The 25,612-nt window shown below is 41.8% G+C and overlaps 1 protein-coding gene across 3 annotated transcripts in view; it reads right to left on the reverse strand.

The window, feature by feature from the left end:
• Positions 1 to 19,157: 19,157 nt before the first annotated feature.
• Positions 19,158 to 25,612, reverse strand: part of ccser2a (coiled-coil serine-rich protein 2a) — a 59,622-nt gene continuing 53,167 nt past the window's right edge. For 2 of the 3 annotated variants that reach the window (XM_076285915.1, XM_076285914.1), the window contains exon 11: positions 19,158 to 24,354. In XM_076285915.1, coding sequence (XP_076142030.1) covers positions 23,554 to 24,354 — 801 coding nt within the window. In that variant the 3' untranslated portion in view covers positions 19,158 to 23,553. The remainder of the gene's footprint in view (positions 24,355 to 25,612) is intronic. The other variant, XM_076285916.1, reaches the window with a different exon arrangement.

Consider the following 25,612-nt stretch of genomic DNA (forward strand, 5'->3'; position numbering starts at 1 on the left):
ATCCTTTCTGTATTTGTTGTGTAAAAAAACGTTGTATATGATGGCACTGAAGTCTTAAGTTAGTGAATTGGACAGTGTTAGTTGGTAACCAAATAGCATACACATTGCGCTACACGCGTAGGCTACGTGCATTCTCTCTCCTGCTGATTTGCGTTCAGTAGCCAAGTGCGTAATATTGCAAAAGTTGAAAAAATAAATGTGTTTATTGTAGCCTACAGAAAATAAATAGCCTACTATCATACTGTCAGTTAATTGGCTACAGTGCAGTGAAGAGTTTGGAGAGTAAAGTTATAGGGCAACTTGAAGTTTTATGAAAATAATTTACGAACCAGAACATAAAGACCATGAAGCTTCTATTTCTTGCAGCTGTTAATACACCCGCTAGATAGTTTAAATACCCACCAACATTCGTTTTTGCAGTAGGCCTACAGATTATTTCTGAAAGTTATTTGTCTACTAGGCCTAGCCTACTGGCTGATTTATCAAACGAGTGCTTTCTCGTTCGTCCTCCGCAAACTACAGGTGTTTCGGTAGAGAGTCATTGAATAAGCGATGCCAAGCAATTTCTGTAACACTTTTTGTGACATTCAGCAAATATCTCCTCATTTAATGTATGTTCCTTCGGACAATAGGCCTATACGTTCTACTCTACGTGCAGTTGTCCTCCATCTCAGTTGCATCAGTTTTCTAATTTTGAAGGTTCTAAAATATGACGACATGCTTCACTGAATCCTTCTCGTTTTCTTTCATTTGTCCAGCCAACTTTTCCATTGAAACTAGCCATTTATGATGGATTACACACTCGACATTCTGAAATGTCCTGCACGATCAAGGCCAAATTAAGTAATCACGCAGCCACTGTGTCAGCAGCATGAGTGCTGACGGTGACGGTGCGTTTCTGATGTCAGATTATTATGTAGGCTAGCCTACTAGACGGTTCTCACGTTGCAGCGCTTTACTTATATGAAGTAGCATTAATCAATATGAGGGGCAGAGGGGGACAAATGTTGTCCCCACCGCCCAGCTAACACATGACCTTGCAGCAACGTCGCCATAAAGTTGTCATTTGGTCACAGCGACATTACCTTCTGGCTACGTTGTTGCAACGTCACAGCTACTTTGCAAGACAATGTTGTCACTTGGTACCATTAGTGACATTGCAGCGACGTTGTGACCTGGTCAGCTGATGATGTTGCAATTTGGTACTGTCAAGAACGGTGCCACAACATTGTGATTAGGTCAGCTGGTGACATTGCCATTTGGTGCTGTGGGAAACGTTTCCGCGACGTCTGCCAATGACGTTGCCATGTAGTATTGTGAGTGATGTTGCCACAACATCATGATCAGGTCAACTGATGACGTTGCCATTTAGTATCAGGAAATGTCCCCGCGACGTCAGCCAATGACGTTGACATGTAGTATTTGGAGTGATGTTGCCACAACGTTGTAAACGGGTCAGCTGATGACGTTGACATTTGGTGCCGTGGGATACGTCCCCGCGACATCAGCCGATGATGTTGCCATGTAGTATTTGGAGTGATGTTGCCACAACATCGTGATTAGGTCAGCCGATGACATTGCCATTTGGTGCTGTGGGAAATGTACCGGCGACGTCAGCCGATGATGTTGCCATGTAGTATTTGGAGTGATGTTGCCACAACGTTGTAAACGGGTCAGCTGATGACGTTGCCATTTGGTGTCATGGGAACCGTCCCCGCGACGTCAGCCGATGACATTGCCATGTAGTATTGTGAGTGATGTTGCCACAACATTGTGAACTGGTCAGCTGATGATGTTGCCATTTGCTACCATGAAGAATGGTGCCACAACATCATGATCAGGTCAGCATTTTACCTATTGGTCGGGGATCGAACCAGCAACCCTTCGGTTTCAAGTCCTGACCAGTAGGCCATGACTGCCCCAAATTAGTTAGAAATGTATACCATACCATAATGTATTCAGATGTATATGGGGAAATGTATTGGTAATATTTGTAAAGATATATGTATATGCACAATATATGTACATATATGAGACCATGCACATACAATGTATGCACAATACATATGTGGTGATACAGTATATACAGTATATGTACAGTACATGTAACATCTAAAATATATGAGTACTTACAGTTTTTCTCAGTTGCTAAAACACTAAAACCCATTGGCTGAAGAAAGTTCTCAGTTGCTTGAACTCATTAAGCTAAAGTCTGTTGTCAATACCTTAAACCATTTCACATGGTAAAACACAATTTTTAGAAAAACTTTAAACACTCATTCTCAAAACACATTCTGCACTAATGCTTATGTTCTGTATCCATACTGGTAAACACAAGTGGCAAAAATGAAATACAAATAGACATACACATGTCATCGATTAAACACAACCACTCAAAATTGATTTCACTTGTTTCAAATGATGTGACAAAACCAATATACGCCAGTTCAGAGAGCAAACAGGTTGTTGAAGGTGGGAATGAAAATGGATAGAAGAAACTATGTAAGAAGACGAGTGCATATGCAAAGTGGGGGATGAGGAGGAAGGGGAGGATGGCAAGAAAGAGGATTTTTATTGGACACTGTACTACAGTGCATTGTAGGCTGTATACTGTACAATACTGTAAACAAATCGTATGGCCCTGAACATTGTGCTTTACATTTGTTTACAGTACTGACTGCTCAATAGATTTTGACTGGTGCAAGTTCATATCAACAAAGAACAAGAATCAAAGGACAAGTTTGTGAGATGCAGGATACTGTAAAAATAGAGGTACAAGGAGGAGGAAGAACAAAAAAATGCAAAGAGCAAAGCAAAGTAGTAATTTCTACTTGATGTTTCCTGTTTTGAGGCGAAAGTTTGATTTTGCAAGAGGAGTCAGAGGTTTTGTAAATAGTGCTTGTAAATAGGGTTTTGTGTTTAATGCTTTAAGAAAATGGAGCAAGGTTTCAGAAATTGTGTTTTAGCAATTGAAAAAAACTGTAATTGTTGTCACTTGTGTTTACCAGTATGGTTGACATGTGCATTAGAGTTCAGAATGTGTTTTGAGAATGCGAATGTGTTTAGAGTTTTGCTGAAAAGTGTAAGTGGGATCTGCAAATTGTGTTTTACCATGTGAAATGGTTTAAGGTATTGACAAAAGACTGAACAATTAGCTAAATGAGTTCAGGCAACTGAGAACCTTCTTCAGCCAATGGGTTTTAGTGTTTTAGCAACTGAGAAAAACGGTGAAAAACTGTAAAAAGTATTTCATAATGAGGGGGGAACTAATGTAGCCTAAGGTGTCTCTTATTTCATGTTGAGGTTTGCTTCCCAGCATGCATTGCAAGTCAGTTGCCTCGTTTATAGGCTATTATTGTTATTGATTTTGAAACAATATGGTTGAAACAGTTTAGCTTAGGCTCAACTCTTACTGATGTTTTGAACAATAAATTGAATAGTTTATTTAAAAAAAAAGAAACCGTGGACGTGAAACTACTAGTTCTAACCCAGTATAAAAGTCCAGCTGACAATTCCATTGTGTATCTTGTTGGAGGACATAAGCCTGAATGGTTGAAAATCAGCTACACACATAAGGTAAGTTCCAGACTGTATGTAATTATTAGCAAAATGGATAACCATGAAGATGTGATCTGATGTTACATAGGTTGTCTCTCTCCCACAGTAACAGTAATATCACCCAGATCAAAGCATTCGCTGTGCCTACAGGTATTAATTGGCCTATGTACAAGTGCTGTAAGAAGGGTAGTTGTCATGTAAGGCACATACTATAATTTTATTATTGTTGCGGTTACGGATTGGCAAGTTACGTTGCGGTTACGTAATGAAACCTTCCACTTGCGACGTTGCCGCAATGTTGCCTGAAGTTGTTGTTAAGGACTGGCGACGTCGGTAACTTACGTTACGGTTACGAAACGGCACCTTTCAATTCCATGTTGCTACAACGTAACCTGATGTTGCAGATACGGATTGGCAACGTTGGGGAGTTACGTTGCGGTCACGAATTGTCACCTTTCACTTTGCATGTTGTGGCAACGTTGCTAAACAGGACTGGTGGCGTCGGTAACTTACGTTACGGTTACGGAACGGCAACTTTCCACTCTACGTTGCTGCAACGTCACCTGATGTTGTGGTTACGGAGTGGCGACGTTGGGGAGTTACGTTGCGGTTACGAATTGTCACCTTTCACTTTGCATGTTGTGGCAACGCTGGATACGACGTTGTGGCAATGTATTTTGGGTCATTCAGTTACATTGCAGCAACGTACTGCCAACGTAACTGTGCTAGCTGGGCGGCGATAAAAATAATTTAGCAGAGGTAGGGATAGGAAAACCAGAAGGGGGGAAATCCTCACCACCCCCCCTACAAATCGCACCCTGGGCACATGGCAGACACATGATACCAACATGATACTTGCAGAGTTGAGGATTAAAATGGGGTAAAACAGCTTAGTGGATATACAGCTCTTGAAAGTCACTATTACAATGGTAGGGTAATGATGTCGAGAGCTTTAGCAGTGATTGCATTACCGTAGAGAGAATGCGGATGCATAACAGTGCAATGGGGATGGACAGCGAAGCAAACAAGAGGCAGATTAATTTAATGGCAATCATCAGAGGTATGCCTAGCAGATATGTAGCTATAGCAGAACTGATGGGTGGGGTGGGTTGGGGAGGACGAGGGGGGCTGGCGTTGTGCCAGGGATGGTGCAGATGTATAGCAGTCCAGTGGGAATGGGCAGCATTTCAGCGATGATGCGTAGCAGGTGCATAGCATTCTGGTGGGAACGGGCCGTAATAGCCAGGAAGTTGTGTCATGGTAAGCCTACGAGAACAGGAATCCACAAGCACTTTTTGTTGTACATTTGCCTTTGCCAGGGTGGTAGTATAACGGTGATACGGTATATATAAACGGTATAACTGACACAAAATTCACCTGCATGTTGAGCCTGGGAAGTTGGAACCATAATGGTTTTCCAACACAGTTGAAGATTGCTACTGCTGGTAGCCCACAGCTGTTAACATGATATTTTATCAACATGAAATTCATTAATGATGGATGCTGGGTTTCATACATTATTCCTGAAACACTCAAGAGGAATGCGTTTAGTCGAGATTTAAAGGTGGAAAAAGCAAATGATGCACATGATGTTTCCCTATTTCCTTTGATGTCACTTTTCTGACTACCAAAAATAACTGAGTTTTTTTTTTTTTAAATGAACGCCACTGTGGCTATCTTGAGGTCAGAAAAGTTTCTCTTTTATTGCCACTCTTTTATTATGCACCTTAATGTTGTAGATTTAGGGGACAAGGCCTCTAAAATGGAAATATATAGGGGCATGCTATTTAAATCATGCTTGTTTCCGCCACCACTCTTTCCAACCCTTCTTTAACCCTTCCAGTAATATTCTTATGCTGGAATTGGAGTGATACAAACGTTTCATGAATCACATGTGAGCTCTGTCATAGGGTGACCCCTGTGCTCAGATCTCCGCTGGTTTCCACATCCGATTGATAAACGAGGGCCACTGAAGCTGATTGGTTGGTGGGTCATCACCTGGAGAGAGATGTCGCTGTGATGCCAGGCTATGAATCCAGAGCTTTTGTGTACACAACAACACATCACACTATTCCGGCATGACAGGGTCTCACTGGCCCGCATTGATTACCACTCTTTGCACTAAATGAGGGACGTGATCAATGCGGATCCTGCACTGTACCGACCCCCCCGCACAAAGTCACCTCAGAGAGCCTGAGCTGCTCCCATCTGATGGATGCGCTCTTTGAACCTCTCCTCAGCATCATTTATCCCCACTTTAAGTGGATTATTTGCCTGCTGCCAGCATCCACATGCCTTCACAAAACTAGGTCACGAATGTCTTCGAAAAATGTTTATCATTTTGCAGAAATGCTTTTGTAAAAAAGTAAGTAAGAGGCTATGAAGGTATAGTGTTTATCATATTCTAGTTAATTTACTGTGAAATAGCATTTTAATTGACATAAATTCATTGTTTTTCATTACAGTTTGTATAAGCATGAAGAAAAAAATATACACTTAATGACACTTAGTTTATCTTCAATTTAGTTGGCAATGGTGTGTGATACAATAAAATGTGATTATATTTGCTTTCTTTTTTTAGTAGATTGTGCTCTTCTTGCCACACTAATATGGAAAGGCATATTTCTTTCTGGTTTAACCATGTCAAAAGTCTCACAGCCACATTTGCATGTGAATTGCAGAAACTATTCAGAAGATCTTGAGGCATAAACACAGTGGGAGGCATGATAAATCTCTTAATTCACTCTTGTTATTTGCATAATTTGTTTACAAGTAATTTGTGAGTAAATTGCTTGGTCTAACCCTAAGAGGAAAAAAAAGTTGATCCACAAGAAGGGACAAATGGCGAAGGAGCAAAGAATGAGATAAGGAAACAACATCCTGTGGTGGAAGTAAGCAGAGACCTTGTATGTCTCAGTGGCAAACACACACACACACACACACACACACACACACACACACACACACACACACACACACACACACACACACACAGAGAGAAGTGCTGATGAATGTGCTGTCATGAACTTTAGATGTGGGGGGAAACACAGGGAACCTCCCCAGCCTGTGCTCAAAGCCTGGCAAGAGCTGAATTGACATCTTCAGCTTTACACACACCATGTGTACCAGGGAGCCACCTATACACCCTCCACCACACACACACACACACACTCACATACCTCCACTCCAGGCTAGAGTGATCGAGTGGCCTTGAGCCTTGTGAATCTGTCAAAGCTGGCGCACGACTTGCTCTACCATCTCCAACTCCACCCCACCCCCCCCCCCCCCAGCTCCACCTTCAGAGCCCTGCGGCAGCCAAACTCCAAGCCCCAGTCAGTGCCACTCAGGTGGGGCACCGGCCCCGTCAGCTTCCCTACCGCAGAGTCTTTCCCCCGCCCCTGCAGAGGCTCTGCTGGGATGATGGAGCGACCGCCACTCTGGTGGACGGCATTTATCCATTTCTGACAAATGTGACCGGGCCAGCATTAATCTGCCTGCCTCCACCCCACTGGGAAGCGATGGGGAGGGGAGAGAGGAGCTGCCTTCCATCAGGGATCTGTGGAGGGACCCCTCTGTTCAGTCTTAATTGGTGAGGTTGAACTGCCAACAAAGCAGGCTTGTAAACACTGAAACAAAACTGGCTACTCACATCTCAAATGTTGAATACATATTAAGTAAGGTATAATGGAAAATACGGAGTTTGCGTAGCAGAACTGAATGCATGTTCAAGGTGGTAATGAGGTCATGATGCAAGGTGGAGGAATTTTAAGTTTACACGAGAGTAGGAAAGATTTAGATGCAATCCAACTCAGCATAAACAGATTTTGATATGATGGCTATTTTTTGTAATACACAACATTTGTAAATCAAACATAAATGCAACACTTGTGAGTGAAAAACTCAATCAACAATGATGATTTATCCTGATGGGACCAACATAAATTGTAGCTGTATACCTAGATAGATAGATAGATCAAAAGAGCAATCTCAGGTTGAATACATTTCCATAACAAACATACTGCACATCTTCAAAGGCATGTCAGCGCTATCACACCGTGTGTCCAGCACAGTTTCCCCTCCACGGCTTTGAGATAAAAAAAAAAATTATAATAAAAAAGGTTTCCACAATGGCACCCCATAGTTGGTAAAATCGTAGGTTCCATCCTGGGTGAGATGAGGCAACACACTGGCAATCAGGTCCCATTAAACCTGGCAGTGCTGGCCATGTGTCATGCTGAAATCTGTTTCTCATTTGTGACCGAGCTCTTGATGTGAGCTCTGGGATGTTGGGCACAGGCTGAGGCCAACCGCTGTGTCACCCCCCCCCCCCCCCACACACACACACACACACACACACCCCAACCCCCGCACACACCTCCAGCCCTATGTCGTGTCTCCCGTCTGCCAGGATGGGTTAATCAGTCAACACCTCACCACCCCGAACCCCACAGGAATGAGAGGGTGGGGAAGGATTCTTGTCATGCTGCAGAGGAAGCTCTCCACACAGGGAGACCAGGCTGTGGGAGTCAGGGAGGGGGGGGGGGGGGTCAGGCACACTGAGAGAGGAGAGGCTTTATCGGTACATGTTTGCCTGCCAGTGTTATGTGATTATGGGTAATTTGCAATTACTGGAAAACCAATATCAAATTCAAAGAAATGCACCATTTCTCTTCATCTGGACCAACTTACAAACAACAAAAAAAAAAAACAGAAACCTATACAATTACACTTAAGCCTATTAAATTGCTCTCAACCCCATACAAATAACCTCTTAGAAGATGGTGACTCACTCAGAGCTGTCAAATATGTTTCCTTCTCTAACATAATTTATGACCAACTTAGTAAACCACTGACCCTGATAGCTAATCACTGAAACGTCAAGAACATTGAAAAAAAAACTTCTTGAAAACAAAAACTTGACTATGTAACTTTTCTTCACTTTTGCAGATAGGATATAAACAGCCACATGTCTCATTTGAACATTCCATGCCCTTCACCATGTTCATCCCCACTGGGACCAGCCATTTCACACCAAACAGCTTCTTTTCATATGCCTCCTCATACAGCATACACGCTTCACACCTCTAAAAATACACCTTGTTCTCTTGACACCACACTGTTGTAGTTAATCATTGCTTTCTTGCTAACTGCTGTTTGCTACAGTACATGTTCATTATTGTGGCTCACTCTAATGGACTGGCCTCCACTGCTTACAAAATTCCCCGTCACCCCTATCCACAGCAGGACAATTTCAACTGTGGTAAATGCCAGTTATCCAGCCATTGCATATAGACAATCATGAATATTTTGTCACCTCTTGACTTCCAAACCACATACTCAAAAAATTCCAGCTTGATTTTTGGCATCTTGTACTGCAATTGCCCACATCACAGGCTCAATGATACTGTTGTCTCTGCCGACTGTGCTGCTCTGAAGTTCCTCATTTGATTAGATTTCAGTGCAGCCTTTTGACACTGACAATCACACCATTGTGCTTCAGAGCAAAGGTTTCACAATTTGGCAAGTATGCTCTTGCTTGGATGAGATGGCATGTTTATGATTAGAATGTGAACTGCTCTTTCCAACGTGTAGGCACACCAGTCACTCAGTGGGTCTTGAATCCAGGTCTGAATCCTCCACACTCTTCGAGTCACAACAACAAAAATAGCCAGGTGAAATCAAGGTTAAGGTGGAGGGAAGCGGAGAGTGAGTGGGTGGAGGGTAAGAAATAAGGTGAAACCGAGACAGAGCTTATCAGAAAGAGATGAGCAATGGGCCAAGTATTTCAGGCCTACTCATTTTTTCTCCATCTCTATTGAATATTCTATTTGCCTTTTTGATATCTCAGTCACTTTTTGATTTCCCATTCCATTGTTATGCTCTTATGATTCTCGCTCGCTGGCTAATTAGCCACAATGCTCATGCTTAAAAGCAGCCAGAGCAATTACATTGGGAATTTGACAGCAATTAAACAGTGAAACCTCAGGCTGGCTAGAGCCCTGTCATTATAGAATATTCTACACCAGTCAAGCTTCATAAACGTGCTTTGGGAATTCACTGGGATTCTCCATTTGCCATTCTCTCTTGGTCAGCTCAACCAAAAAAGTTTGAGGGCTCTTTGCACAAGGCAGACATCAAATGAAGCTCCGACACCTGTTTGATCATCCCCTGGACATCTGGAAGGAATCATTACATGAGGGCCCAGCAAGCAATTACCTGGGGCTTGGGTGATGAGGATGCTGGTGTTTTAAGTGTGTATCCAAAGCTGCTTCCTCATCCCTCATGCAGTTAGTTTCCAGTGAGAACCAGAGTGAGAATAACATCTGTTGAGTTGCTCAAAGGAGTCCACTTTTTCCACTGTGCTTTTATCCGAAATGAGCAAGCTGGGCCCAGTGCTTGTGGGCTTTAAGATTACATATAATGATGCTCTAAAGTGCAATGCTTTATCATACAGTCAACATAAGTGGAAAAAACAACTTCAGAGATTTTCAGAGGTACACACATACACACACACACACACACACACACACACCTAGCTAATAACTTATGAAGGACTGCTACCAATCATATGATTTCTGTGTATTTTTATGGGACCATGCAGCTTGAATTTGCTCTCTAAATAATAATTTGATTGATGTATAACAACACATTTGTGAAGTAGTCTTCTATTTGGACTTGTGAGACTCTAGGATGGTATATATGAACAGGATGGGCATGACATCTATATTCAGAGACATCCTGATGAGACTTCATACCCCCCCCCCCCCCCCCCCCCCATTAGTAATGCCATGAAATTAGTATTGTAATATTTCTAGCCAAACAATCCTGCTGCTAACAATTTAACTTTACACAATGACATGATCATGTAAGCCTCAGCCTGACTTCTTTGTCAAGAAATTCACTCCATACGTAACCTTTTCACTTTGCTCCAAAGTTTCTGTTGTTTCTGACAATCAACCCCAGAACAGAGCACCAGGAGAATTCAAATCAAGAGTTCAAATTGGAGACGTACCCTGAAGGCAGGCTGGTTTCTTTTCTGAATTCATCATTGGCACCACCCAAGGGATGCCTTCTCTACCACAATGATTATAAGCTGTCGATTAGGTCAGGGCCCTGATCAGAGTCAGAGAAAGTTGAAATTGCTCTCTCTCTCTTTCTCTCTCCCTCTCTCTCTGTCTCTGTAATGTGTGTGGTGTGTGTTTGTGTGTGTGCTTTTGGGATTACGCTCTTTGAACTACAGTTTTTCTCAGTCACTTTGGTGCATTTTTCAAATTTCTCATCACATTTGCACAACAATTAGTGCATTTCTCAAAACAATTAGAGCAAACTGAACTGTTTAGTGGATTACCTGCAAAAGCATGTATCTTGCTCAAAATGTTTTGTTTATAAAAGCCAATATTTATACCAGTGAAACTGTCAGTGCAATCAAAATGACACGTCCTGACGCCATTGTATCAAGATAGTCAAACTGTTTTGTCTTGTTGTCAATATGACAGTTTACTCTGTAAGTATAGTGAACAAAGTAAAAGGCAGCACTATTTTCTATTTCAAAACTTAAGTTGTATTATTGTGTGTGGAGTGGGTTGATTGCAAGACAGTGGATATGTTTTTTCCGTTGACAGACATTGTGACAGTATAAATAAAAACAAAGGTTTTTACAGCATTGCGCAAATGAAAAATGACCAATACTCCCCTTAGTCAGAGCTGTGCACCACTGTACATCTTTCTATACATCCTGATGTTCCTGTCTGTCAGGTCACATACAGTATATTTATATATGCTAGACAGTTATGACAACTACTTATGACAGCTAGTTTAACACATTTGCATGTAATGACACAAGCGATGAAATAAGGGCAATTTGTTTTAATGGTCTTAGGACTATTCAGCATTTTGACCAACACAACGTTAGCAAATGAAAATAAAAAAACAGCAGCCATTGTACAAAACCAGTGCATAAAGCATTACTATTTGTTCAATATGGAGATAAACTGCTTCAATGATGTGAACAAGTGATAAGATGATATGGAGTATGAACAAACAGTTTTTGAGAATTTAAATTCTGATCTAAGAAATGTGCCAAAGCAACTAAGAAAAAATGTGAGATGAAAATAATAGAAACTGAAAAGTTAACTCAGTTTTATGAGGTGTAAATAATCATGCTGTTTATGGTTTTCTTATTGCAGCTTTTAGAGACATTTAAACAGTCATAGCCTTAAGCTCATAAAAAAAGGTTTCTTCAACATTACAGCAGAAAACTCTTTTAAAGCTCAGTGGTGTGCTCTTAATTCATCATTATGAGTCTGTTTTTGCTGATGACTCATCCTCACCAACAATACAACCAACAATTTATAGCAAATGAATAAAAAACACACATGCATTACAGGTCATCAGGAACTGTGTGATGTCTGATTTCAGGATGTCAGTGAAAATGTCAGTCTGGTTCCTTGTCAGTGAAAATGTCATGTCAATAATACACAGGGGATTGGCTGAAGCGGTCATTACAGATTAGAGCTAGTCTGAGTGAACCCAAACCAACCTGTTAGCTAATTTGGTCCATCTGGAAAGGAGCCCATTGACGCCCGTTTCCGAACGTTTATTGATTCCACAGGCATAACCAGAAGTGAAATTAAACTTAAATTTGTGCATTAAAGTCTTACCAAATAATTTCAGAAGTGCAGCAAACATATAGAGTATTTCTTGTAAACAACAGTTTTAAATGCAGATGTTTACTCAATTTCAAAGAAAATACACATTCTTGGGTTTTTGGTGATTCAGAAAGGGACACCGATGGGCTCCTTTCCAGACCCACCTGTGCAGCAAATTCAAATTTGCTAAAAGGTTTGTCTAGGTTCAACTAGGCTAGATTAAAGCAGAAAATACCACAAACTTGGATACACATCTGCCCTCCTGTAAGAACCTGTGAATATTTGGACAGGTAATTGAACGACCAGGATATTATGTAGAGTGTGGAGGAGAATGACACACACTTACATAAAATCAAAACCGACAAAAACACCATGACAGCATGACTTCACAAACACATACTGTATAATCTGCTAATTAGGCCTCAACTTGACACGCAAACACGAAGGAGCAGGTTTATAAAATTAATTTATCTTTTGGCACAAATCAAATTCAGTGGCACAAATGAAAATCATTCAGGACTGACCCTAAATTATTTAATCTCTGTGAGTTATATGCTCCAAGTGTTCATCAGCTGCCAGACTGACTATACTAAGTTAGAACTGTGAAATTTGATGTAGAACTATAATCACTAATTTGTGTATTCATATTAGCATAACCAGCAAAAATAAATAATAATCAATTGATAATATTCTTTAATGTAGCACGCCCCAGTCCATCTACAGTACTGTAAGTGGTACTGCAGTTTTCCCAATGACAACAGATAATCACACAGTCAACCCTAACACTAGCAGAAGGCAAACTTTGCCAACTCAGTGTCTTCTGACTAAACTTAGACCACCTCGGCAAAAGGTATTTTTTTGGTATTTTTTTTTACACTTTCAATTTCATGCAGTTTTGACCATGTCACCCGATATTGTGATTACAACACCTAATTTTTTGCTTTTTCATTTTTAACTAGGTGGCGCTATACATGAAATAAGTGGTAATGGGATGGGTTGACATGGCCCCTTAAGACCAACATACAAAAATCATGTCATGCTAGCAGTAACTCATTACATTTTTCCATATCCTAACAATGAAGGCTCCTTGTAATAACTTAATATTGTGTTGTCAATGTGGTGCAAACAAACAAGGCTAGAGTGCCTTATCCATTGTGAGCATTAGCTGGCAAAAGGACGTTATGAGAACCGTTTAGACTCTCTTAAAGTGGCAATGCACCATTTATAAATTACTTATCAAGTATAACATCAAGTTAAACATCAAATTGGCAGCATTTCTTTAAAAACATATTCAATAGACACTAATACACAGTAATAATGTAAATTATTGGTCTTTTGTTTTGCTTTAGTTTGTGTTTGTGTTTTTTTTTTTTTTTTTGGGGGGGCAATATTTATATATGTTGTTGCATACCCCTCAAAAATGGGTAGTTGCGCCCCTGGGCACAGGGCTTACATTTATGTACAGAAACGTCCTACATGGAGTTATGAAAAATGTTAATGTTAATACCTTGGAGAATGCAAAAGGAATTGAAAGTAAAATCAAGTCATTTTCATCTTTTTACCATGTAGCCAGGGATGGGCAGTATTTCTAATACATGTATTTAAAATACGTATTTCAAATACAAAATACTATTGAAACACTTGAAATTGAAATTGAAACACTTGAAGTGAATACTATCATTAACTTGTTCAGAAAATTGAAATAGTCTGGCGAGGTGGGGCCACGGGTTGGCACATTCCCGGGATGGACTTGCTGCGTCTTCATCCATTGTTTCGTCCATGGTTTCATGTCTTATCTAAATCTGACCATGGAGTTGACTTTGGCGGAAAGCTGAAGGGGATTGCTGATAGGCTGTCCCAATCAGTGGCGCCTGCACAATCCAATCACGTTTGAGAGGGAAACAACAAATTGAGGGTTTCCGAGATTTTTCTTTTTTCCTTTATTTTTTAGAAGAAGGTACTCACGGTTATGGATAGAAATGTAGTGGAGTAAAGAGTACAATATTTGCCTCTCAAATGTACTTGAGTAGAGTCATGAGTACTCCCCAAAAATGATACTCAAGTAAAGTACAGATCCTTCAAAATTGTACTCAAGTACTGTACCCAAGTAAATGTACTCTGTTACTGTCCGCCTCTGCGTATGACACATACACACACAGTAGACATATGTACGCATGCATGCACATGCACACACACAGGCACATACACAGGCACACCCACAAGCACATGCACACACGCACACACACACACACAGACACACACACACACACACACACACACACACACACACAAACATAAACACGTACACGCACACATGCAGACAATTCAAGAATTTCTCAGAATTATGAACAGGCAAGATGGGGGTGGGGTTGTATAAAATGTATTTTACATGTGAAATCTATGAACTAATCATGTTTTACTTGTTGTCTAGCAGATAACAGTGAGAATTGAGTGTGCATAATGCAATTCAGTGAGACAGTTAGAATCCTATATGCCTTTCACCTTTTGTTTTTAGCCAGCAGCCAGACCAGCAGATACCCTAACTTTGCTGAATTACTGAAGCTAAGCAGGCTTAGTTAGTACTTGGATAAGAAACCTCCTTGGGAGAGTAGGTTCATGCTGGAAGCGGTGTTGGTGGCTGGCCAGTAGGTGGCACTCTTCCCTCTGGCCAAAAGCCACCAAACAAATATCAATCCCAATGTCCTATTGCAGTGGCAGGGACACTGTACTGCAGGAGATGTTTTCCTTTGCATGAATGTTAAATTGAGGTCCTGACTCACCATGGTTGTTAAAGATCCTATGGCATTTATCGCAAAGAGTAGGTGGTTCCCTAATTTGCTTTATTTATGTACACATACATAAAGACACACACACATGCGCACACACACACACACACACATACACACACACAAAAACACACACACACTACACATGCACACACACGACACGCACAAACATGCACACAAACACATAAACACGCATACACACACACACACACATGCACCCACACATACAAACACACCTACATACACAAACACACTGTGTGCTGAGTGTTGTTGCGTTTTGTGTCCACTCTGGTGTCTACGGGGCTCCCATAACACAGTAGAGATCGCTACTCCTGTAGGTGTTTGTCATCAAAATCTGAGAGAGGTTAAAAACTCACTACAGACGTTCGTCTGTCCATCTAGATCTGAGAGAAAATCAACTACCCTATTATTTCGGGAGTTTTGTCAAAATGAAATTAAAGCTATTTTTTAAAGACAGTTCTTGTAACATAAACTTCAATTGACCACAACGGATCTATAACAATTTAGGTTCTATCCCTAAATACACTTGTATTTATCAGACAGATTTCCGTATCCTCGCTTGGGTGTGTGATGTGCATTTAGACCACAACGGGTCCTAGACCTTAGTTTCACAAACAAAAGATAAAAATGAGTATTGAGCAAATATATGAAGTGGAAGAGTAGAAAGGTTGTAATATCTGGAGACTTATGATGTAGATTATGAGTTGCTTTCACCTTGCCTGTAGGCATGTAAATAATTAAGCAAATTGCCAGAAGGAAAGCTTCAACATTGAATTCCTTGGGGTCCTCTAAATTCTTATGCATACGCCCCATTTTGAGTTTTTTGCCTGACATTGCACATCATCTACTTAAATGTCTGACCTCTTTGGAAAGCTGAGACACTGTAGTTTCTTGGAAAATAATCAGAAAAACTGTGTGATGTACTGACACAGAGTTACAGAGGCTAGAATATTGTTTTCTCATTCTGCCAGATAACAAGCATCTCTGAACTGACCACATTTCAGCCCTCTAGGTCACACATGACTTAGAAACACAACTGAGCCCTAGCATCAGGTCTTGTGAAGCTGTGTGCAAAAGTAGATCAATATAGAATGAAAACTACTTACTTTAATTTAGACCATTATTTGCCAAGGTATTCTCATGCGTTTTGTAAAATGCCCTATGGAAACTCCCCATAGTACTTTTGGTTATCCAAAATACATACCGACAATCAAATGCTTACTGCATATGAACCCCTTTGTGTAAAAACATAATCTTGGTCTCAAATGAAAGCTAAAGTGGACAAACCTATAAGTTGTTTTGCAGCAATAACACACACACACACACACACACACACACACACACAGAGAGACACAGTCTTGCAGCATGCAGTTAAGCACAATAAATATATGGTATAAAGTAATCAGTTTAAGTGGACAGTTAGCAGAATTAGCAGATTTGAGACCTTCCTCAATACAGGGTTTCACTTTTTTTTTAAATATGATTATTTAAAACATTGTTGCTTGTATGTGTATGTGGGTAGAAGAGCTGTGACTGAGGTACTGATGAGTATGAGTGTGGCATCGTTGACATGTGTTACATGTAAATGAAAAATCTTCCAAATAGTCCTATGAAAATGTCCTACCTTGCATTTATTTGCACATGGTGTTCAGTGATTTCTTTACCTGGTGTTCAGTGATTTCTTTACCTTATTTTGACACATGGCTTGGCAACTTTACTGTAGCCATTAATTTCGTCTGACATGCACAAGGGTATCTCTGATGTTTCAGCGTATTTTTTTCCACCATATGCCTTTGATGCTTTTGCGTTGTTGCATTGTACTTTTGAACTGTGTTTGTGTTGTTTAGACAATATATAAATGTAAGTTATATTTATTTAAACCCAGTTTATAGCAAATAAGTATATTCAGGAAAAAGGTAACTTCCACCAAAATACCCTATGAAAACATACTTGGCTGATATTTAAAAGTTGTATTCTGAGAATAGCATCATGATTTGTGCAAGTATATGAAAAGCAAATACTCTTGAAGGAGGTCTTGAAGGTGTCAATTTTGTTTGCCTACTATACAGACCTGCCACTTGTTCAATTTTGTGAAGAGTTCTTTATTTCACAATGTCCATTCACCATCCTTATCATCTACTTGCAAGTGCTTACATTTGACTAAGCAGTAGCCTGTTTCTGATTGGCAATGTCAGGCTGATCAATATCAGGCTGAGGTCAGATGATTATTGTCTTTTGCAGTTAATCAAATAAAACATCATGACACAGCCTCCATCCCTTGACATTCTCTACAGGCACTGGTGCTGTCACTGTCTGTGGTTGATACAGATTTAACTTATATCTATCCTATTAATATATCATGTAATGTTAATGTTATTTTTTAAAAATCTTTTTATGTTTTATTTTCTGAGGATGCAGTTATTCTTGTAGGGCCTGCTCAAATACATTCGCTATACCTTTTGACACCTATCTGTTAGCTGTATCTAGCCAGTTGATATTAAAATATCCTAATAAAGTCATTTTGTTCGTCATCACCTTCCTTGATAAGAGCGTTTAATTCCTCAAAAAGCACATTTTTAGCAGATGGCGGTCTGTAAATTCTAATTACATTAAATGACATTTGGACTGAAAGTATTAGTTGGAGACCTACACCTACCTGGCAAAGAAAGGCCTTCTATAGTGGGTCTATGGTCATACAGACTGTGAGCTGAATTCTGACATTCCATAGCTGGAATGGTGTTCAAACACCTTGCATGCATATGGGACTGTGAGTTTCAGAGAATATTTGTTACGGGCAAGTGCACAGAATCCATCTTGTAACTACATTGCTTTTATGACAAGAAATTCAGCATCTAATTACATTTAATTTGCTGGCTTCCTGAAAATAGCAAACCCAATGAGTTCGCAATATTGGTCACAGTGGGATGTTTCTAATGCTCCAACTCTTTAGGAAACATCGAACCATTTCCTGTTTGGCTTGATAATTAGGACTGCTTAAAAGTTTTGTTATTTCAGATTTTCCCTCCATTTTTCATCATCATACTCAAATAAAATTCAATCTCTTTGCAACAGTGCATAAAACAGAAGAGGCAAAATAAGGACAGTGCACACACTCTCCCCCATTCCCATCCCTGCAAAAGTAAACTTTGGAGGTAATAGGAAATGTACAGTGCCAAAGTTTGACAATAATGTTTGGTTCTGGCTGTCATGGGTGAGCAGTGATTGGTGGGATGGGGGTGGACATGGGTCAAATGGTCTCCAGTTGAGTGAAAAGCTAGACAGATGCATGAAAGAAAACTTTAAGGCCTCTCCCTTGCATCCAAACCAGGATTACAACTGAAGATCTTAGAGCGTAGCACTCTAGAATCTTTGATTACTAGGGAGGAGGCTAAACCTCCAACCCCACTCCCCCACCACCACCACCCCAAAAACGTCAAACTTCAAAGTCTAATGTGTACAGTATCATGGGCACACCTGCTGAGAAGTCACCTGGATAACCTCTCTCTAAAGTTCTTCTGAGTTTCAATTCAAACTTCCTATCCTCCTCCCTACAGGGCCAGCTAGACACAACACAATACATAAACTACCTGTTAGGAAAGTCCCTAAAAGTATTACATTTTAGGAGGGAAAAAAAGAGATGATGACAGAACTTTCTGAGCAGGGATGTCAAATACATTCCCATTCTGCCGGCAGAGGCTCAGAGCTTGTTGAGCTAGCTTATCCAGACAGATCGCCGACCAGGCCTGGCTTATCCAGACAGATCGCAATGGGATACAGATCAACCTTGAGGCTGTCTCTGCAGCACACATCATGTTGGGGATACGTAAGTAAGACAAATAACTATTCCTGGCCTGTGCTACACCACTATGTGTGAGTCACTTCTATCCAAAGGTGTATATGGGCAGTGTATATGTGCCTACTACAAAAGGACATTTTTATATAGTCTTATTTGTCGACTTTTTTTATGACATCTTTCTGTGTGTCCGATGATGACGTTTATGGCAGCCATGACAATAACGGCTATTTCTGTTAAGTTTTGGGGCATTCTGAGCGGGACTTTACTGTCTGTAATGCGGGAGAGAGGAAAACAAGCTGAGTACCACTCTTTATGTCGGCACCAATAAAGTAAAACCACAAAGAGAGAGCAAGTCTGTTACAGCGTTTATTGCAGCCTTACAAAAACCTCTAAAGAAAACATCAGCCAAAAAAGAAACAAACCAACCAAAAAAAAAAATCCTACATAAAAAAATGCAACAATAAATTAATTGTCAGAGAATAAAATAAAAATGTAAATCAGCCAACAATACACAGAAAATAACACCATGAAAGGCCTAGCAGGCTGCAGTTCCTCCAGTTTTCAATGTCGTAGCATGTCATTTAAAGTGCTTGTGATCGCTAATTGATTAGGATCTACTGAATATATAATTACATGTACATATGCACAGGTTAGCAACAGTTGTTAGATGTACAGTGTTGTGAACAGACTTCTGTCTGATCTACCGATGTAACTTATACCATAGTACACTTCTCATTTTGTTCTTCTAATATTGCACACATACAATGGGCAAACAAGCTTAGCTGAGTTGACCCTGCGGAACTGATGCTTGATTAGATAGAAGCCAAAGAACAGAAACCCAAGGTGTGTTATGTGATGAATCCCCCCTAGCAAACGTGCAATGAGCACCCATCCACCACACACCAGTTACAAGCCTATGCAACATGAGGATTTTTGTCTTTTTTTGTCATTTTTTTTCCCTTCACCGACACATTCTATTGAGGTGAGTTGGTAGAGTCCTTGCGGAGCACACTAGTGGCGTGTGTATTGAAAAAGAGTCTCATTGTCAAAACACATCCAGGGGAGATGTGAACGGTCCTGCTGCCAGAAGCATGAGCCGACTGGCAACGGTGCGAGATGGCCGCACGCGATGACACAGGTGCACGAGGACTCTGTGTGGTCACACATGAAGTGCCTGAGGCACTGGCGTTCACATGGTGTATCTTGCAGAGACATAGGAGGCGAGAGTCTGGATGCTGAGGTGCCATTTCATCCAGACTGACTGCAGCTGCTCATCCAAGTGCCCTGTTCTACCCCATCAGTCAGACGTTTCTACTACTGTACATGCAGGAACTAGTGGTGGTGGTGTAAGAGTGAAGCCCTGTGTTTCTGTGGTGTGAGCCCACACACGTGCCGTTGTGTCTTATTCTTAAACCTCAAGTCAAACGAAAAAGGAATAAAAAAAAAAAAAGATTCGGATCTATCTCTCTCTAGTGAATGCTTCTTGCTACACATCCACACGTAGACTCACACTATCTCACTCCCAATCAGTGGCATCCGCACTGGAGACACAGGTGGTGAATAGAGTTTCAGCATTAGCTATTGATTTTCTGTTCGGTGGCAACACACAACATGAAAGAGATGGCGCACAGAGAGACCTATGGCAAACGAATGCACACCAATGTGCAGGGGCTTGCACACACCTAAGAGGGGAAAAAAGAGACAGCCTGTCAGAGAACGACGATGGGCAGGTATAGATTGGGGGGGGGGGGGTACTCAGCCAGATTGATTCCCTGTTGGTTATGGCTGGCTACATGAGACAAATAGCAACAAGCATGTATAGGAATGTATGCAGGCAGGATGGATGTGGGTAATGACAGCGATTCAGTTCCACCTCAAATGTTTATAATAAACATGCACAGCCACACTGATAGCTATGGTGGAGCTGTGGGGAGATGGATTGGCGGGCAACGAGTTGGCACTCAACCTCGCCAAAATACGGTGCTCTTTTGGATGGGCTGATCACCATGATTGCAGTGCTATGTTTGGCATGTGATTTCAGAAGCCTTTTTGTGTTGTCTCATGCATTAAACACGGGAAGTGAAAAGGTAGCATGTGTGTGTGTGTGTGTGTGTGTGCATGCTGAATGGGAGGATGCTCTCTTAAGGGAGGCTGTGGACGTGTGAGCCTCAGGCTATAACCCCAGAAACACCTGACCACCCTGTACGGTCTAGCATGCACACTCCCTCTACGCGTGTGCATCTGAAAATAAAAACAAAGCTAACCTTAACTCTGAATGGCACTGCACACAGACAACACAAAATGGGACTATTTTAGTGGGCATCACAAATGATGCCAGGCTAAGTTGGTCACGACCGCTCAGAAGCAAGACAGAAAACTTCTCCATGGCACTTCAGTCCTGATGCTCTGTATTTATCTAGAAGCTACAAAGGAACCATGCATATATAAGCGTCTGCCAAGCTTTGAGCAACTTAACAGAAACACTTTTGTTCTCATTGTTCCTCTATCACTTTATTTCCTTGCTCTCATGTCTGAACTATGGAAAAAAAAAAAAAAAAAAACTTTCAAACATGGCAGTCTGAGACATAAAGGGGCTATCATTCCCACTGTACCTCAATCAATTCACAGCTTCATTTTAACTACGTCTGAGAAGAACAATGGTCGTGGAACAGATTAAGTGGACAATAAAGACAGTTAAGTCGGTTTTTCATTATGTCCTTTATAATAGCTATCCTTGAGAGTGCATTTATGACCATTTTCTCCTGACAACCACCAGACTTCTAATAGATGTGGAAAAAAGATTGGTTGGTTACCTCTAGGTACTTTAATTGTGTCTGATCTAAACGATTTATGTTTGATGTTTATATTAGTCTTTTAAATAACACTGTATCTCAAATTAATTAAACTAAAACTGTTGATGACTAACCCTGTGGAGCCAAAACTATTGACCTGTCAGTCATCTTGTTTTTGACTTCTCTGATGGTACAGGACTGATATCCTTCAACATGTTTCTTTTTCTTTTATACATCATGCAATCTCTCACAGTCACTCATTTTTATCCAACAAAATTCCAAATCAGAATACAATGTCTAAGGCAATCTGCAGGCCCACATGGACCCCCTGTGTCAATTCATTTTGATAAATGATGATGCACAGCCAAACAGCCCAGATAGCCAACCACTCCAGGAACAATGACCTCATCATTATAAAACAAGGGAACCACTCATTGGGGCTCATTTCTAATCATGCCTCCACAAGTGGAGGGAGTGGGTGGATGGGGGTGGGTGGAGGGTGGAGGAGGGTAGGGGCCGTCAGACGCTGAGTGGGAGAAGCTTCCTCCGTCTCCCACCCACGGCAGGACCATCCATCATCCAAATCACCACGGAGACAGACGCACAAACGAGGGACACCAATCATGTTCCCGAATGTAAAGCAGCTTTCGGGTCTGCAGGGGCGACACTCTGCGTCATGACAGTGCCACACACACACACACACACACACACACACACACACACACACACATACAGACACAGACACACACAAACACACGTGACACGGAGTCTGTGTCTCCCCTTAGGGTGACAGGCGCCACTGTTGACTATTGTTTGCAGGGTCAACACAAAGGGACACACAAGAAAACAGGGGTGCCCTAATCTTCAAAAGCTTCAGTGGGTTATGGCTGGTGAAGTCAATATTGCGTGGCCAGAGGCGAAGCGTACGCGATTGATCTCTGAGGACCTTTCATGAGAAAAGGCAGGAGGATGAGGTGAGGGGAGTACTGAGATACGTTCTAAGGAAGTGTCTAAGCCCATCGGCATACATCCCTTCCTTTAATATGACACTCACACACGGCCCTGATAAGTTGTGTCACCTCTGTTTATGTACGGGGCCTGACACATGCCTGTTAACTTTGGGAGAATATACAAACCTCCGTCACATGCCACTGCCACTCCACTGACATGTATATGCATCTATGTATGTACACATATGTATACATATGCATGTAAGTATGTGTATGTACTGTATGTATGTGAGTATGTATGTATGTACTGTATGTATGTACATGTATGTATGTATGTATGTATGTATGTATGTATGTACCGGTATGTATGTACGTATGTATGTATGTATGTATGTATGTATGTATGTATGTATGTATGTGAGTATGTAACTGTAGGATTCTTGTGTGTAATAAGCCAACTTTCAGAGTAAATATGCCTAACTTAGCCCTCCCACTCACATACTCTTATCAGCAAAGCAAACTTCTTATCCACACTGGCAAATAGAGCCTGAGAAAACTAGCACGATTTGCTGTGAGCCAGACATTACAAATGGACTGATATCAAAGACTGTGGCAGATGCTCTCCCCTTCTGAAGCCTGAAAAAGGCCATGGCCAGGAGGATCAACCCAACCAAAATATTTTTTTGTGTTTACAAAAGGTCCTGTGGTGTGAGATGATTTTATGTATGGGATTTCCTGAGAAATATAACTTACTTCAAAAACACCTCAAAAACACCTCAAACTGCGTAAAAAATCCACTATGATTGTGAATCTATGCATAGAAAAGAGGAGCAGCTACTGGTGGGCAAAGGGTGTGCATGTGTGTCTACTTTTATAAGTGAAGCTGAGCAGCATGCTACATATTCTTTATGAACTTGTTTCGTCAGTCTCTCCTAAGGCTGAGTCAAGAGTCACAGCTAATGGACGGGTTGTTCGGAGCAAGCTGCACAGGTGTGCGACAGCTCAGGTGAGCTTAGTTCGTGATAGATCTTTGGCTTGGAGTATCTCCTCGAGAGACTTACGTGGACCAAACTTTGGGTCCTGAGCAGCAGCCTTGCTTAGCTTGGGGAATCTTGTCAAGAGGTTGATGGGGACCAGGGTGCGGGTCCTGGGACTTAGCCCAGTGTCCTTCTCCACCTGGATGTGAGTAGGCTCTCTCCTCAGCCCCAGGGGCTTGGGCTGGCCCAGCAGCATTGTGGCCAAGCTTGGACCCCCACCCGGGGGCCCGGAATTGAAGCAGGGGAGGCCCCTGGATGGAGGTGGGAGCTGCTTGAGCTGCCTTGAGTTCGCCGCGAACCCAGGCTTTAGACTAGGCTTCGCCACACAATCAGAGGACGCTCTGGAGGAGTCCCCCTGCGTCAGGACCGGGATGGACACTCGCTTGTGAACGCGAGGAGGCTGCAGGACGCGGGGGCTGAGTGGGAGCTGGGTCAGAGACCTGGAGCCCTGCAAAGCCCCTTCGCCTGGCGGCCTCTCCAAGCTGGATGGGTGGCCCAGACTCCGGGGTCTGGAGGGTGGTGGAGCCTCGCTGTCGTGGATCTTGAGGTGCCTGCTGAGCAGCACACTGAGCTCTTCCGGGTCAGGCAGAGACCGAAGGGCAGTGGTGACAGCGCCATCCAACTCCAGGGTGGAGGCTGACTGGCCATGGGACTCCACCCCAGCTGGCCTGAGGTCACTGCGGTCCCCTGTGTGGGCTGTTCTTGCTAGGCTTCCCGTGGTGTGGGGCCTGCTGGGGGAGGTGCTGGAAGGTTGTAGAACTGGAGGCTGTCATGAAATACAAGAACACCGTCAGAATAGAATTTTCTAGAATCTTCTTGTTCTTCTACATGCACAAGCCAAGAAAAATTACTATCCAAACAAAGAACATTCATCATGATTAAGCAACACTGTGAATGACATGCTACAAACACACACGGCACACCACATACTATATGTTCAATAAATATTTACTCAGTTTATTGACATATAGATGAAAAATAGCCTTGCATGCAACAGCAAAAAGGGGTGCAGTGTTTTCGTGCTTTGAGGGTGCAAGTAGCACAAAAATCCTCCCCATCGAACACGACACCTGACAAAAACGTTCCCATCCCTGCGCCCTTGACAAATGCTTCGTCATGCTGAAAAGGTCAGGGCCATCTCTCTGTCTGTGTTTCCTACTGGAGCAAGTGCTTTTTCAAAAGTCAACTCCCAAGGGACCATTTCTCGTCTCTCTGTCTAAGGTGAGAAGAGAAACAGGATGATGATATGCCAGAGAGGTTGTCTTGAGTTTGGGGAGAGCCTGAACGCCATGATTTTCCATGGCTGAGATGGTAGACCTATAAGGCTACTGGCAGCAACACATAATTCAATTAATAAATGGTAACACTATGAAGGCAAAAATATATAATATTATTGCTACATTTTAGGAATGTGCCTGAATACCATGATTGGAGTTGCTTCTGTCAACAGCTGCTAGTGAGCTTATTGTCTTTGAATAAGTCCCCTGAGAGTCTCTTTCAGATAAATTCAATATTGACTTACTGAAAAACATGAAGAGCAATGTTATCACTGTTACAATCAAGAACAGTGTAACAAGCTTTGTAGAAGCTATTTGTGTAGCAAGAATAACCTTTTCAGTGCAGAATATATTTGCAGAAAAGAGATGGAGGTAAAAAAATTCACTTGGTACCACCTTATGATATTAGCGATTAAACCACTGAACCACAGCACCCCCTAAGGATCATTGCTGGTACTGCAGCCTGGGAGATCACCGTGGAGTATTAAGCACCCTCTGAACCACTCACTTCTGGGATTCTGTATTATCTCTGTATGTTTTGTTATGTCTCTATGGCTCTTATGGCTTTGCATAGCTCTGTGCCAGTTGAAGTTTTCCATCCTTATCCAACCATTCTAAATAGTGGTAAGAGGGACTAAGGGAAAGTTGTGCGTCCTCTGAGGATTGGCTTGCGGGGGAGGGGGGGGGGGGGGCTATGGCACAGTAAAAAGTCTGGGTGAGGGATGTGCTATGTGCTGAGAGACTAGG

The sequence above is a fragment of the Alosa pseudoharengus genome, unplaced genomic scaffold (genome assembly GCF_046254945.1).
Source record: "Alosa pseudoharengus isolate Yale_2024_CS ecotype anadromous, Long Island Sound unplaced genomic scaffold, YU_APseudo_1.1 YU_APseudo_1.1_scf_15, whole genome shotgun sequence".
Classification (NCBI taxonomy): domain Eukaryota; kingdom Metazoa; phylum Chordata; class Actinopteri; order Clupeiformes; family Clupeidae; genus Alosa; species Alosa pseudoharengus.